Source organism: Barbus barbus, assembly GCF_936440315.1.
Source record: "Barbus barbus genome assembly, chromosome: 41".
NCBI classification, from domain to species: domain Eukaryota; kingdom Metazoa; phylum Chordata; class Actinopteri; order Cypriniformes; family Cyprinidae; genus Barbus; species Barbus barbus.
Genome location: NC_136719.1, coordinates 14,556,549 through 14,572,599, shown reverse-complemented (window position 1 = coordinate 14,572,599; position 16,051 = coordinate 14,556,549). Strand labels below are relative to the sequence as shown.

General features: G+C 37.5%; 2 protein-coding genes across 2 annotated transcripts; one reads left to right on the top strand and one right to left on the bottom strand.

Moving 5' to 3' along the window:
* Positions 1-4,169: 4,169 nt before the first annotated feature.
* On the bottom strand, positions 4,170-10,479 carry LOC306860618 (SUZ RNA-binding domain-containing). Its single transcript, XM_079402400.1, has 4 exons — positions 10,350-10,479; positions 8,784-8,833; positions 8,429-8,698; positions 4,170-5,852 (listed from the first exon to the last, which is right to left on the bottom strand). The coding sequence occupies exons 1-4, from the start codon at positions 10,398-10,400 to the stop codon at positions 5,738-5,740; spliced, it is 486 nt and encodes a 161-aa protein (XP_079258526.1). The 5' UTR covers positions 10,401-10,479; the 3' UTR covers positions 4,170-5,737.
* A 3,317-nt stretch (positions 10,480-13,796) lies between these two features.
* Positions 13,797-15,868, top strand: LOC306860400 (transmembrane protein 82-like). Its single transcript, XM_079402074.1, has 7 exons — positions 13,797-13,865; positions 13,982-14,068; positions 14,209-14,281; positions 14,427-14,604; positions 14,697-15,114; positions 15,393-15,574; positions 15,684-15,868. The coding sequence occupies exons 2-7, from the start codon at positions 13,984-13,986 to the stop codon at positions 15,765-15,767; spliced, it is 1,020 nt and encodes a 339-aa protein (XP_079258200.1). The 5' UTR covers positions 13,797-13,865; positions 13,982-13,983; the 3' UTR covers positions 15,768-15,868.
* Positions 15,869-16,051: the final 183 nt, after the last annotated feature.

Genomic DNA, 16,051 nt, shown 5'->3' with positions numbered 1-16,051 from the left:
ATTTAATGCCACATATAAATGCAAAAGAAAAAAGTTGTGCAAAAGAAAAATAAAGTATTGAGCAAAAGAAAAAAATATATTTGCAAACAGATAGAGAATGGCAAAAATTAAGATCTAATTCATTGCAGAAATCAATGACCGTTGTAAAAGAAGCTTATGAACTTTGAATCTATTTTATCTCTGCAATTCATTTTTTCCATGCTCACACCTACTAATTAATTTGCAACGCTCCATTTATTTTGCGTTTCAGTCAAGCTTTGCGCTTCACTTTTTTGTGCATTTCACTTGGAGTCAAGAGACCGTGATGCCACGTCATTAGCTGGAGAAGCAGATCGCAACAGGTTTGAAAGTCAGCATGAGGTCTGCGGGTGGATTCCAGGTATGTATTGTTGATTGTTTCCTTTTATTTCAAAATGTGTATTGTTAACTAAATGCGATTACTATTAACGTTGTTTGCTAAAGTTTAAGAAGTTAGAGGTCATTTACTCGTGCAAGTGAACGTGTTGGAAAAAGTTAGCATCTGCTAGTCATTTATCTCAATATGCACGCGTTTATACTGTTGATGGATTATGTTGTTTACTTTTATTGATTATAATATTCTTACACTACAAAGTACGCAAAATGTTATATTGTGTCTCTTCAAATGGCAAAAAAGCTAAAACCCGGGAAATGATTGAATTAATTGAGGGGGGGGGGGGGTCTGGGATGGAAGAATGGATGAAATGCAATTGTCTGTGATTCAGTCCGTCTCGAATCGCGCTCACGGAAAGCACACGAGAAACAGTATCTCTTCCGCGGCTTGTAAGTTTTCAGCTCGTTTTTTTAAGTAAGAGCAAGAGACTGTACGATATTCATGTTGCATGATTTGGCTGATTTTTACGTAGAGAGCAAAACAGCGCACCGCATTAAAAGAAATGATCATTCATGTTTTCATAACCGCTGGCCAAAATCAAAAACGAAACTAAAAATTAAAACATCTTTGAGAGCAAGGGGCCCCCTGGTGTTTAGGGGGCCCTACGCAGCTTGAGTATTCTGCGTATAGGGAGGATCGGCTCTTCGTCTGGTCACCTTAGTAACAAGCTAATGTACCCCATCAATGATTATCTAGTGAAGGACAGGCTGAATTTGTCTACATTATGTTGAATGCATGAGTAGGCCTATGCTTAATAGAACCACCGCTTAAACTGATCTCTAACTTCTTAAACTTTGGCAAACGATGTTAATAGTAGTCACATTTAGTTAACAAAACAACACACATTTTAATGTTCGTGAAATAAAAGGAAACAATCCACTATACATACCTGGAATCCACCTGCAGGCCTCATGCTGACTTTCGAACCTGTTGCGATGACGTGGCTTCGTGGGGGGCGTGCCCAGGCCCGCTGAACACGCCCCAGTTTGACTCCACCCCCCCATGTGAAAACAGCGCCATGAAGTGAAACGCACAGAAAAGTGAAGTGCAAAAGGGAAAACGGTATCGTGAGCTCAGGCTTGACTGAAACACAAAATAAATGGAGCGTTGCAAATGAATTAGTAGGTGTGAGCATGGAAAATGTGTTGCAGAGATAAAATAGAATCAAAGTTCATAAGCTTCTTTTACAACTGTCATTGATTTCTGCAATGAATTATATCTGCAATTCTTTATTTCTGTTTGCAAAACTAAATTTTTTTCTCTCAATACTTCATTTTTATTTTGCGATATCTTTGTTTGCAAAACATTTTTGTTGCTCAATACTTTATTTTTCTTTTGCAAAAATGTTTCTTTTGCATATATATGTGGCAAGATGATATCATGCAGGCACAATGATTTGCATAAACACCGCCTCCAGAGCAAGACATCAACAACTAGTCATTTTTTCATCATAAGCCACGCCCACTGGAATTCACGCTGAATCAGTGTTGCCAATTTAGCTTTTTTTTTTTTTTGCTAAATTTAGCAGCTTTTCAGACTACCCTAGCGACTTTTCCTTCCAAAAGCACCTAGCAACAAACTGAGCTATTTTAAAAATTGATTTGGCAACTTTTAGCAACTTTTGATAAGGGAATTTATCAAGATGTTTAGCAGTGCACACAACAAACGAATTAAGTTAGCTGCTCTTTGCAATTGCTCAATTTAATAATAGTAATCATTGTATCATTGTTCGTTTATGATACACCTTGTTAGTAGCTTGTGCCTGCAATTGCTGATCAGTTCGTACACTGTAAGAAAAAATATCTAGAAAAATGGAAAAGGTACTAGTAATTTTCCGGGACATCCATTATCCGTTGTAACCCAAAAACACAAAAAACAACGTGCAATTTAAAATGCAGGAAAAAAACCCTGTGAAAAATCAATACAGAAAATACTTTCATATTCTTTCATTTACAGACTCTTCTTAGAGTGTAGCTAACTACTAATACACCACTTAAAATAATTAAGAATTCAGATTTAGTAGCTAATAAAAAACCTTAAAATTATAAAAAATGTGTGTTCAATAAATCAGTTGTGTGTAAAAATAGTTATTTAAATTGTAATATTATATTATGCATTTACATTATTTTATGAACAAATCTAAATTAACATATATTACTGTGTTGCGTCATGAATACGTAATGATATCATCCCACAATGACCGCAATGTCATTTAGCAACTTTTAGAAATTTCAATTTTATTTTTTCAGTTTGTGATTTATTAAACACCACCCTTTCTTTTTTTTCCTGTTCCTTATCTGTTTCTACTTTATTATTGTTATCATTTTTATGTTAATGGTTGTATTATTCTGTTTTATATTCTTGATTTTTGAGCTTTAATAATAAATAAAAAAAAAAAAAAAAAAATATATATATATATATATATATATTTTTTTTTTTTTTTTTATATATATATATATATATATATATATATATATATATATATATATATATATATATATATATATATATATATATATATATATATATAAATTTTTTTTTTTTTTTAGCAACTTTTAGTAACAAATCAACCCTCCTTTAGCAACTTCCCCTGAAACTTAGTTGGCAACATTGCGCTGAATGCGAGTGTCGGGTCGCGTCAAAAGCAAATAGAAATTCTAATCACAGCCGCTGTCTTGTCAACACTGGATACAGTATACAGATGCGCGTTCACTTTTGGCGCGTTCAGTCCACGCGCTTGAGTCTGTCGTCAAATGTTATGAAAGAACGCTCGTTCGCGTCTTTGTAAAGATATCAGAAGGATCCCAGACCCAGCGTAATGAACAAGTGGATAGTTTACTTTTAATGGCATCCCGGATGGTGTCAGGCATGTTGTTTTGCAAATGAGGCACAGTATCATGGAGAGTTCACAAAGAAACATTTGTTGAAAGATGAAGCAGTACTAGATCTGACTGCAGCTGCATCACAAACCGTAAGTAAATGATTTCATAATGCTTTGTCTGAAAATTACCATTTTAATTTTGATCATGTTGTCAAAACATTTACATGCAATAGCAAGAGGGCGTTGATACTGTTTCCTATGTATTGACATTAGCCAATCATAACAGTGGCTGATTCCTGACCAGCCTCGTTTTACAGAGAGGGTCAGAATGAGGGTTGAAAATAAAAATGTTTCCACATTTATTTATATTTTTGTGCAAAAAAACTTTATTAACATAAGTAAACCTCAAGGAACAAAAAATAAATATATCAAAAGTCATGACTCCTTTAATGTAGACATGAATTAAATGTATTAAAGGAGTTAGGGAATATAAATTAAGTATTTTTTATTAAGATATAGCATTTGTGCATTTATACTAAATGTATTTAGACTACTGTTTCTCATACAAATACCTAGAAACCATATAGATATATTTTAGCATGGTATTGAGGCGCTATGTGTGGTTTTAACTGGTTATCATGATCTGTGTGCTACTATGGAAGACCAGTGGTTTGTTTTAATAAGTGTCAGAATAATTACATTTCACCACATAAAAATGAGATAAAGATTTAAAATTTACGGTGACATTTATAATTATAGACTGATATGAAAACCTTTATCATGATAATGTTTTGCCATATCACCCAGCCCAATTTTGACAGTTGCTACCAGAAGAGGACTAGTATGTGTAATGCACCTGCAAACCGTTGGATGCCATTAGAGGCAAAAGTAAAAATTCCCCCGTTTAAATATTTTGAAAAATGATCCCAAGAGACATTATTTAAAAAGTCTTTATTAAATGGGCATTTTGAAAAGTATTTACAGGCAGATTTCTGTATTCTCAGGCAGGCCATGACAAACCCGTCTGGTCTGATTTGTTACAGCACAATAGGTGAACAATGACATATCAGATTAAAGGGTATTTCCATAGACTGCAGGAGGCAGAGATATCACTTGTGGATAGTACAGGTGAGGAAGGTTTAGGAAGGAAATAAAACTAAAAAGCAGGGAGTTACAGTCAAGGAAGGTAGTATGGCTCTTCATGTATACATTGTATTGCAAGAGCCAAAGCAACTAGGTCAACTTAACACTCCATTAAAATTGTGTTGTTAAGCCACCGGTGCAACACACTTTTCTCTTAGGTTTTAATAAACGTTAAATAATCTCTTATAGGATATTCTGTAATCCAGTCATAGAGGTGTTTTTCAAATGATCTTGAAGCCATACTTCATGTTAGCTTTACATTGCACCATCATTCAGTTAAAAACCTATCCACTGACACACTTCATTCATTCGCTCAGATTTCCTCACAACAACCTGAGTTCCTACATAAGTAAAAAAAGAAAATGGCCAACAGCAGATTTGAAGAAATGAGGCGAGGGGAACCAGTTAAATCCCCCACCCCTCCACTCCCTTCGGTTCTTCCCCGCACAACAAATATTTACACAAGTCATCTTTCTGTTGGATTTCACTTGAAATGCACAGATCTGAAAATAACCTTTTTAAATCATATAAAAGGCATAGAAACTGTTTAAAAATGTGATTTGCTGCACTCATTTAATTCTCTACTAGTTCTTGTTTTTATTCTTTACTTTATGTAGAAATCAGGACAGTCAGAGGAAGACCCATGAGTAAAACAACATAAGGAAAAAAAAAAAAAAAAAAAAAATAGATAACCGTAAACAGTAAAGAACTTCGTCATCTTGAGTTTCCACAACATACCCTCACTGTCTCTTACCCATTTAAAAACATGGCAATTAGCAGACTGAGCCAGTAATAACCAAAATTAAAACAAAAGACAAACACAAGCAATACAAAAGCTTGAGAGAAAAGTGTGGAAGGGAGGTCTGAATAATTAGTGATATTTCTAGAATTATTGCTGAAGGAAGCTGGTGCCTCATACCATCCTTTCATCGGTTCTAGCACATCCAGCACTTGTTATCTTCTGTTTCAAATGTCTCTTCAGAGGGCTTGACATGACAGGCTGGCTGCCAGTGACAGCTGGAGTTACGCGAGGAAGGAACAATAGTTCTGCAGTTCGGTTTCATTTCTCTCCGTTTTCGTTTTGATTTTGAGGGCTGGGGGCTGGACATCACAGTGAGCAGTGTCCGGAAGCGAGGTCCTCATCACAGTGTAAAAGCGGGGAACATTCCCCATCCGCTCCTCGACATCATGTTTCTTTCCCCCGTTACATTCCACACATACCGTGCTGGATTCGAGAGGGTTTTATACTTATTTGAAAAACATCCCACATCCTAGATATTTATAAAAATGATTTGAATTTCAACAGTGTTCTGGGAGACCCACTATCACCGCTCCCGTTCTCCCAGGAAAGGCTGCTATTCCTATCTGCGCTGGTGGTGAAAGCCTTGTGTACCATCTGGACCTGCTGGCTGTCGAACCACATGGTTTCCTGATCTGTTTTCCTCTGAAAGTGTATGGCTGCTTCCACGTGGGGATCTTATTGAGGATAGACAATATGTAAAATGTACAATCAAAAATATAGTAAGCATTTTGGCATAATATTTTAAAGCAGCTATTCATAAATAAAATGGCTTCAGCCTTGGTTCTGGAAGTCTCCACAGAGATTTCTAAGTTTTCTAAAAGGGGACATTGGATGCAAAATTCACTTTTACATGGTGTTTGCATATAAACGTGTCTTAGTGTGTGGACCCAACCACCCTACAATGATAAAATCTATTCACTTTTTTTTCTTTTTAAGATATTTGCATTACATGCTCATTTATAGTTACTTTAAGGTATTTTTTTTTTACCTTATGTCCACAACTGTAATTTCTCTCTCACACACAAAATATTTTTAAACATCCTGTTGCAACATTTTACAAAAATCAAGATTGAATATATTTGGTCAAAATCCAAAATGTTTAACCAATAAGCATTAAAAAGAGCTTGTCAGTAAAACTTTGTAACGCCATTCGGATCATCTCTCAGCGAAACCTCGTAACTTCACCCCGCCTCCATTCAGACTGATGTGCCGCACACAGCCTGGAGGAGACAGATCTCAGATTTTTCGCAATGAAAGCGTAAATAAATAGAGGTTTGAATAGTACAGCGTTTTCTTTACTCAAACACTGTCTGTAAAGACTAATGTTTTTGTGTGCTTGAAGAGCGGAAAAGTAGGTTATTTGCTGTCTAGCCAATATACTTTTACATTTATGCATTTAGCAGACGCTTTTATCCAAAGCGACTTACATTGCATTCAAGTTACAGTTTTTACATTTTATCAGCTCTTGCTTTCCCTGGGAATCGAACCCATGACCTTGGCGTTGCTAGCGCCATGCTCTACAATTTGAGCTACAGGAAAGCCTTTTGTACGTTTTAAATATCCTGTGCATAAGCGCTTAATTTGAGATTTTGGCCAAGCGCCCACATAGCTACCATAAATGTTATATAACCTGTAAAAGTTGATGAAAGCATTTAATGCGATGCACTTGCTGTCTCAGATAAGTTACCGTTCTATTGACAGGTAAAACACTCCATCGCCGTCATTCGCTGGTCAAAAACCTTGTTAACTCCATTTGAACTTGAATTTCATATAATGTTAAGTGCACACTGATCAGTAAAAGTCTGATACAATACCAACGCTGACGACGCAGTGTTGTTTAACTATTGAATTATCAAAAATTGACTGTCCAGTATTAGCATATTTCAGCCCTCAGTCAGTTATGCGCTGTCCTCTATTTTCTCTATTTGTAGTGAAAACAATGTCTCATAAGCAATGCAGTTGTTTCGTAGTTGGATGTAAAAGTGAACTTAAGAGTCTTAATTTTTCATGAGAGCCACTGAGGATGCAGTGGATTAGTTTTGCTTTTAATGATAATGCACCACCAAATACACAAAAAAAACAGAAGAGAGGAGCGGGGTGAGCAGTAACTCATCACTTGATCATCAGCAGCGAAACAGGTCACTATGATCATAGCTGTTTTTGACAAGGTAAAAAGGGAGAGGACTTTTAACCAACATAAGTTGCAGACGTTTCATGAAGACCTTGTGGAAAATGGGCATCCGATGCCCCCTTTAAAATTAAATAACTCTGAGGGGCCATTCACACGTTTTTGCTTTAAAAACCACGCGACGTGGGCAAAAAAAAAAAAAAAAAAAAAGTAAGGTCAAGAGATGAGGTTCTCTTGACCTTACATTCAAGAAAACAAAACACCTCAATCGTTAATTGGAGATATTCTTGTCTTCAACACAATGTCGAACAGCTCTCAGCTCACTCAGGGCGGGTCTAAGGTAAGACAGGCCTGTGTAGAACTACATTCTGACATGAATCTCAGAACAGCCTGATTTGCGGAAGGAGATTTAAAAAAACCACTGGGTGGATTTTTATCATAATCGGGTGGATGTGTACACACACTTCCAACACGCATTTATGTTCAAACAACATGTAAAGTGAATTTTGCATCCGATGACCCCTTTTCTCGTGCTCACCAAGGCTGCATTTATATGATCAAAAATGCAGTAAAGACAGTAATATTATAATATTAACTTTTAGTAGCTATATTTTGAATGGTAATTCATTACTGTGCTGGCAGAGCTACATTTTAAGCAACCATTGCTCCAGTCTTCAGTGTCGTCATATCCTTCAGAAATCACTGCAATATGCTGATTAGGTGCTTAAGAAACATTTCTTATTATTATTATTCTTCTTGTTGAAAACAGTTGTGCTGCTTAATATTTTTCTGTAAACAGTCATACTTTTTTTTCCATCTTTGATGAAAAGTTCAAAAGAATAACATTTATTTGAAATAGAAATCTTTTGATACATTATAAAAATCTTCACTGTCACTTTTGATCAATTTTACAGTAGTATGCTATAGTAGTAATACACACATATTAAGGATCTTCCCATAATCCACAATATTAATCGAGGTTGTTGACTCAGCTATTATGATGCTCACTTATGGCCTTCTACAGAAGCTTATATACCTCAGTCTCAGAGCTCAGGGTGGGAATGTGTGGAAAAGTTTATGCATTATTATAAAAAATAAAAATTTAGTGTGTCAGTATTTTACCGGTCTGAATTGGGTCTCTCCTGTGGTGTGTCATCAGGAGTAGCACTGCCAAGGATTCTCTTCCTGGCTTCTGCATATTCTGCCTCTCGCTGAGCCAACGATTTTACTTGTGGGGAGGGCCGAGTCTGCGTCACAGATGATCCTAAAGATCCATTACTGGAGGGTCGCTTTAAAATACGAATCTGAGGTGGGGGTGCTGCGGGGAGGGAGTCGTCCTGGATTACGATCGCTGTCCTCATCGGAGAACGGCTCGAACTGCCACTTGAAAGTCTGGAAGAGCATCAAAACAAAAAATTATTAAGAGTAAAACAAGCTACACTGAGCAAAATATGGGCTCAAGGATGACCAGACATACCTTTCTTTCTGACTGATTCGAAGCTTTTCCTCTAGTCTTCTTTCCATTTCCTAAGTCAAATACAAAAAAAAATGAACACTTCTACTGGAAGAATGTAGCATCAAGTAATGTTATAAAACAGTACAGACAGGCCGCTTCAAGGAGTGGCCTCTGAAGCAGCAGCAAGTTTTCAATTTCACAAAGTTATTTATATATCCTTAGTCCAGTGGCTAAATTAATGACAGGGCCGAATTGCAGAGTGCTGCTTGAGTAGGTAGACAATATGAGGCTTTTCTAAACAGAGACTTGAGGGAAAGATGTGTTTACAGAACCTAATGGCTGGGGCGTTGACCTTGCTGCCAGACAAATGATGACATTAATCTTTAAAAAGTCTCACATTTTAAAAGAGCAGCCATGATGCATGTCAACATATTGCACGCTCTTTCTCTCTCTCTAGGCCTATATAAATGAGTAAAGAAATACCACATGAAATACTAATGAACTTTTTTTTCTGTCAAGGGTATATTTAAAGAAACATCACACCCAAACTAAGAAAAATGTAATTTACTCATTCTTATTTTGTTGTGAAACTATGAATTGCGTTCTTCTACGGAAAACAACCAGAGATGTTAGGCAGAATGACGATCACAGTGAGGATTCACTCTCGTTCTACTGTAAAAAAAAAATGCAATGAAAGTGAATGGAGACACTGAGAGCGGATTTTGCCTCGCATCATCTATTTCGTCTGCTCTACAGACGAAAAAAGGTCAGTAATGCCAGTAAACGACAGTTTTTCCCTTTTTATTTTAATTGAGTGAACAATTCTTTTAAATGCATCTACAAAACAATAGTATCGCTCACATGATCCACACCGTTGTATAACTAACCGAAAGTTATAAGAACCGAGCTTTTTGAGATAAACCTTCCATTTTCCACCTAAATCACTACAAATACTTCAATAAATAAAGACGTGGATTTGCAAATACGTTGTCCCACAGTATCATTTACAACAGAACCCAAGACAAATTGAAAACTTGTGAAAACCGCCTGTTGACTGTCTGAATGGAGACTATCCCACCTCGATATGCCCTGCTTTGAAATCGTATTTCCGCATAAAATCTACTCATCAAATTCTGCACATATAAAACAAACATAGTTCCCTTCTCTACGACATCCAACAGGTCTCAGCCCATTCAGCAGCCATCTTTGGTTTCTTACGCGGTGGCAAAGAAATATTTTCCCCTTTTTATTCACCAGAAGTTGCCCCGGCTAACTAGCATTAGTTAGCAGGCAATCATTTGCTGAGAAAACTAATTGTTTTACGAACGTGTCGCTTCACCAATTGCCATTTTCAAAATCGCCTCTATATTACCCACTGTTTAAAATAAGAGATATCACACAACATCTGATTTGGGACCAGTTTCCCTTTAACTGCGGCCTACCGCCCAACTCTAAATATACAGGCGTGACTAGCGCGCTAGCATGAGGCCGGTGGTATGAATCACCCTAATGCTCCACTTGAGGCTGTCTACATTGAAAAGACAGTTTGTGGAAGCAAGAAGGAAAGCGCAGCTATTGCATATTTACCCCACTATCGGCGGCCTCTTCCCAGCTGTCGGCGACCTCCTCATCATCCATGTTTCCACTCTTGGCTAACTAGGGGCTTCCCTCAGTCCACAAGCTAACGCACATTTTCCTTCTACCGCGTCAGAGAGCCGTTTAGTGAGCCAAAGTGTTACACAGTAGCGCCATCTGCTGCAGGGAGGATAGAGCCACTGTGCTGGAACGTGTGGATGTCAGAAAACAAGCATTATATACAGGTACATCTAAAAAAATTAGAATATCATGAAAAAGGTTATAAAAAAAAATTATATCACTCATTTCAGAAAGTGAAACCCATATATTATATAGATTCATTACACAGAGATATATGAAATATTTCAAGCCTTTATTTCTTGAAATTTTGATGATTATGGCATACAGATAATGAACACCCAAAATTCAGTGTCTCAGAAAATTAGAATATTACATAAGAGCAATAAAAAAAAGGATATTTTAAACAGAAATGTCAGGCTTCTGAAAAGTATGTTAATTTCTATGTACTCAATACTTGGTTGGGCCTCCTTTTGCATGAATTACTGCATCAATGCGTCGTGGCATGGAGGCAATCAGTCTGTGACACTGCTCCGGTGTAATGGAAGCCCAGGTTGCTTTGATAGCGGCCTTCAGGTCATCTGCATTGTTGGGTCTGGTGTCTCTCATCTTCCTCTTGACAATGCACCAATACCTCTATGGGGTTCAGGTCAGGCGAGTTTGCTGGCCAATCAAGCACAGTAACACCATGGTCATTGAACCAGCTTTTGGTACCTTTGGCAGTGTGGGCAGGTGCCAGGTCCTGCTGGAAAATTAAATCAGCATCTCCATAAAGCTTGTCAGCAGAAGGAAGCATGAAGTGCTCTAAAATTTCCTGGTAGATGGCTGTGTTGACTGTGGACTTCAGAAAACACAGTGGACCAACACCAGCAGATGACATGGCAGCTCAAATCATCTCTGACTGTGGAAACTTCACACTGGACTTCAAGCAACAAGGGTTCTGTGCCTCTCCACTCTTCCTCCAGACTCTGGTACCTTGATTTCCAAATGAAATGCAAAATTTACTTTCATCTGAAAAGAGGACTTTGGACCACTGAGCAACAGTCCAGTTCTTTTTCTCTTTAGTCCAGGTAAGATGTTTCTGACATTGTCTCTGGTTCAGAAGTGGCTTGGTAGCCCTTTTCCTGAAGACGTCTGAGCGTGGTGACTCTTGATGCACTGACTCCAGCTTCAGTCCACTCCTTGTGAAACTCTCCCAAGTGTTTGAATCAGCTTTGCTTGACAGTATTCTAAAGCTTGCGGTCATCTCTGTTGCTTGTGCACCTTTTCCTACCCAATTTCTTCCGTCCAGTCAACTTTGCATTTAATATGCTTTGATACAGCACTCTGTGAACAGCCACAGCTTTCAGTAATGACGCTCTGTGACTTACCCTCTTTGTGGAGGGCGTCAATGTTCGTCATCTGGATCATTGCCAAGTCAGCAGTCTTCCCCATTATTGTGGTTTCAAAGAACAAGAGATACCTGGAATTTATACTGTAGAAATGGTCATTTATTGAAACTCAAATGTAAATATTATAATATTTTGAGATACTGATTTTTGACTTTCATGAGCTGTAAGCTCTAATCATCTAAATTAAAACAAAAAAAAAAACTTTTGAAATGTTTTACTTTGCATGTAATGAATCTAAAATATACGAAAGTTTCACTTTTTGAAATAAGTTACAAGAAAAAATTAACCTGAAATTCATTCTCACCACCAGCATAGACTTATTCAGTCTCTTACTGTAAAAATAAAATTAATATAATGAATGTTTTAAATAAGTACATATTGCGTCTTTTTTTTGTCATAAGCTTATAAATCCAGTTGTCATTACACTTTATTACACACCGCAGAAGGATATGCATTTTTTTTTAGTTATTCCAAATAAATGCTACTTTTATAGGGTTTAATTTTAACATCTTGCATAGCCTGAAAATGATAACTTATGATAGGAAAGTGTTTCACATAAAGCAAGTCACAACGAAAAGTGTGCAGTCTGCCAATGCGCATTTCATTATAAATCAGAATGTGTCCAAACCAGTACCGATATTACAGCAATTAATACAACCAGGCAGAGTGGTGAGAGAGAGGAGAATATGGCTGTGTCCAAATTCAGGGTCTGCATCCTTCGGAGTACTCATTTGAAGGATGTTACGTCACAGCGCCGCGACGAAGGCTGTCCAAATTCGTAGGATCCTTCAAATGCGGCCCACAAATACGTCCTCCTTTTCCCCGAATTGGAAGGATGGATGTGGTGGATCCTTTCCCGTCCTACCTATCCCATAATTCTTTTCGGCAGAGCGTAATGGCGGACGAAGCGAGCGGTTGCGGAGTGGGAGAGGAGTTTCTCTGACAAAACAAGCTAAAGTTTATGCTTCGGCTCAATGAATTTGTAGGAGAAATTAGTAGAATACTTAAAAACAAATAAAAATAGGCTATAATGGCTTACCTGGATGTGACTGTCTTGTAGTCTGATATAAAAAACTCTCCGACAACGAGCAAAGAAAGTATTTAATTGCTTTATTTCTTCCAAAATAATTAAAATGAGGAGAATAACTCTTTGTTTGTCCATTTTCCCGCTTCTTGCTTGGCGCTGTCACGGTTGCTAGGCGACAGGATATGAGCAACGCTAAGGGAGGGAACTGAAAGAAGGGTAGGCTGTCCAAATTCACAAACACCGACTTCCGGGTTTTGCGGACGTCGGAGGATCCCTCCTCCTTCAACCGGGTAGGAAGGATCCTAACGAGGATGCAGACCCTGAATTTGGACACAGCCTATATGGTCTGTGGCAATGGGGAACAGCTGGGGGTGTAATAATGAGTGTAATAGTTGACAGGTGTGTGTGGTTTGTGACAGGTGTGTGGAGTTTAGGGAGATGGAGTCCGGGAGGACGGGAGATGGTGACCTCTGGTGGTGAAAGGAAGAACTGACAGATCGAAATGAAGTGTATTTGTTTTCTAGTCCAGAAAACAGAATTACAATTTCCTAAATAAATAATTATTATTAACTATGTAATCCCATATATGTTTCTATTTCCCCTCATAAAGTACATTGTACATTGTTGGGCAACAAACTGTAATATTAATGTACTAGTCTGACTGTTCAAAGCTCTTGAATGCAGTGTAAAGTTCAAGTCCCCTCATAAAATCTCTGGAAAGTACACGATATCAGTTAACGGAAATGAAAATAATCCCCAGCAGAGGGCAGAAATTGTTGTTGTTGTTTTTTTTATAATTTAATATTTGTACAATTTTGAATCAGAAATAGGCCTCAGAAATAATTATGGTAATACATTAATATTACAAATTTGTGGCTGTAGAGAAATAAACCATACAGTTGTAAAAACTGATTAAGGCCTAAGCGACCTTTGAGACTTTGCTACCAAACCTCCAACTCTCATATCTGCACTTGATAAAGGTTATACGTGAGTGAGGTTAGCAAACAACGCAACTGAAAATAACAAAATAAGGTCGGTAATGTTGATGATTTTGATTTGTTAAGATTTAGTTTTGTGTGTGTGTGTGGACAATTTGAGTAGTATTTATGTTAACAAATCATTGGTGCATTAAACAATTTCTCACATAGGCATGTTGTCCTTCATTTCTCGGTTTCTGCCAAGTGTTCCTACTTGGCTAACACCAAGTGCTATTCCTTTACATAGTGTTTTACAAGGTGAGTCATGAAAAGAACATTCTGTCACAAATATTCAATAATAAAGGAGTTAATTTACTGATATAATTTTGATAACAATGGATTATTTATTATAAATATAGTTTGATCTTTTGGTATAATCTTGCTTATGTTAATCACAGGGCTTGTGGGTGCTTGTGGAATCTGGATTCTTCGTAACCTTTTAAAAACGTACTTGTTTGTTGAGGCACAGAGGTAAAAATGTATATGTGCTATGTTGTTTAACCTATGCTGTATGGCTGAAGATGATAAATGTTTGATATAATCTATATAATATTTATATGATATGACAGTTTTTTGTGTTGATGTTTTGTACATTTCACTTGTCTGTTCTTTTAAGTATCGCAGATCCTGAAACAGACATTAAACGACGGAACAGACTAAATGGTGGACTAACAGAGAAAATTCAGTTCTGGATCCTAACAGTGGTTCTTTCAGTTGTGGGGTCTCGCGTTGCATCACTAGTAGTTTTAGAGTTCTCTCTTAGAGCCATTTCAGCAAGGATCACAGGAGGATCAGTACGAGCATAATTTATTTGTGACATTTCATATATTTGTGCATGACAACTCGATATCATTCTAGATAAAATTTTCTGTTTCTTTTTGTTTAGGACTCAATAATTGACCCATTATTACTGCAGCTTGTCCAGTGCCAGTTCTCCTTGGGCTGTGCATTAACCTGCAGCCTTAATTTCCTCCATGAGGGGGCACCGCAAGGCTGGCTAAGCCTGCTCCTTGCAGTTGGACTGAGCTGGTTCTTGGCAAGCCGGTGCAGCAGAGTATGGCGACATGTAAATACAATGTATCCAATACATAGTACACAGCGCTATTGTGGACTTTGCATTGGACTTTTAACCACTGGCAGTTCTATATTATCCTGGCTCTGCGGTGCCCTAATTATAACTTTTAGTGTATCTGGAATTGCTGCTATATCAAACATAAACCAACACTTTCTATCAACCGCTGAGGCTCTGAGATTTTGGACCCCACTCACAATCTGCTACACTCTGCTGGTTGTGTACATGAATGGTAAGACAATCAAATGGCAGACAATCAAATGGCAAAATGTAATGGTTTTAACACAGTTCTATTCACTGGAATTTGAAAGCGCAGCATTTATTTGAAATTATATAATTAATCTGTTGATTATTGTATGTTTGATATGTTGATTAATCCACCCTTGCTGAATAAAAGTATTAATTTATTCAAAATACTTACTGACCCCAACATTTTAACAGTATTGTACATTTCATGGCAAAACTGGCCATCATTTGAGTCTAATAATGAGTATATAATCAATCTTTCAGAGGATCGACATCATCCGCCTGGCCAGCAGATTCTCAATACAGTTGTTGTGCGACTGGGTGGGCTTTTTGTGTTACTGATTACAGTGGGCAGCTGGTCAGATGTACTCCATGTTTTAATCTGCTTCACTGGTGAAGCTGCATGCCTGTTTACATCTCAAGACCTTTTGGAAGCCATATATCAGGTTTGAACTAATAATTGATTGCATATGCTTATCTCTTCATCTGATCCCCAAGGCATTCAGTAGATAAGATTTTGTGTATAAAATGTAATAACATACTGTATTTTCACAGCATGTCACCTACGTGCCTAAAGGCCCATTAAAAAGACCTGGAAATCGGGGAGAACTAAGGAATTTCGAAAGGAAACTGGACTAGGCTTGGATGAAAACAAACTTGACCTATATATTTATATGTATACACACACACACATCTCTGCAAAGTACAATCTAGGTTGTAAACACAATCCCATGAGGGTCTGTGGTCACGGCCGTAGCCAGCTATGAGGTCACCGAGGTCCGGACCTCGGTCATTTTTTTATATTCAAAAATAAAATCTCAAGCTCTCTGAATGATTATTTAGCCGTTTAAACCACCTCATATCACATGAGTGTTTGCAATTCATGTTGCTGCGAGAAGCTAGCGCAGTGAACGGGGCTTGAG

What these genes read in the sequence shown, in the direction of transcription:
- LOC306860400 (XM_079402074.1), top strand. Translation starts at nt 13,984, where the DNA reads ATGTTGTCCTTCATTTCTCGGTTTCTGCCAAGTGTTCCTACTTGGCTA. An exon ending in CAAGGATCACAGGAGGATCA is followed by an intron (nt 14,605 to 14,696) that starts GTACGAGCATAA and finishes CTTTTTGTTTAG; the next exon opens with GACTCAATAATTGACCCATT. An exon ending in TTTTGGAAGCCATATATCAG is followed by an intron (nt 15,575 to 15,683) that starts GTTTGAACTAAT and finishes GTATTTTCACAG; the next exon opens with CATGTCACCTACGTGCCTAA.
- LOC306860618 (XM_079402400.1), bottom strand. Translation starts at nt 10,400, where the DNA reads ATGGATGATGAGGAGGTCGCCGACAGCTGGGAAGAGGCCGCCGATAGT. An exon ending in CGAATCAGTCAGAAAGAAAG is followed by an intron (nt 8,699 to 8,783) that starts GTATGTCTGGTC and finishes ATGCTCTTCCAG; the next exon opens with ACTTTCAAGTGGCAGTTCGA. An exon ending in GAGAGACCCAATTCAGACCG is followed by an intron (nt 5,853 to 8,428) that starts GTAAAATACTGA and finishes ATCCTCAATAAG; the next exon opens with ATCCCCACGTGGAAGCAGCC.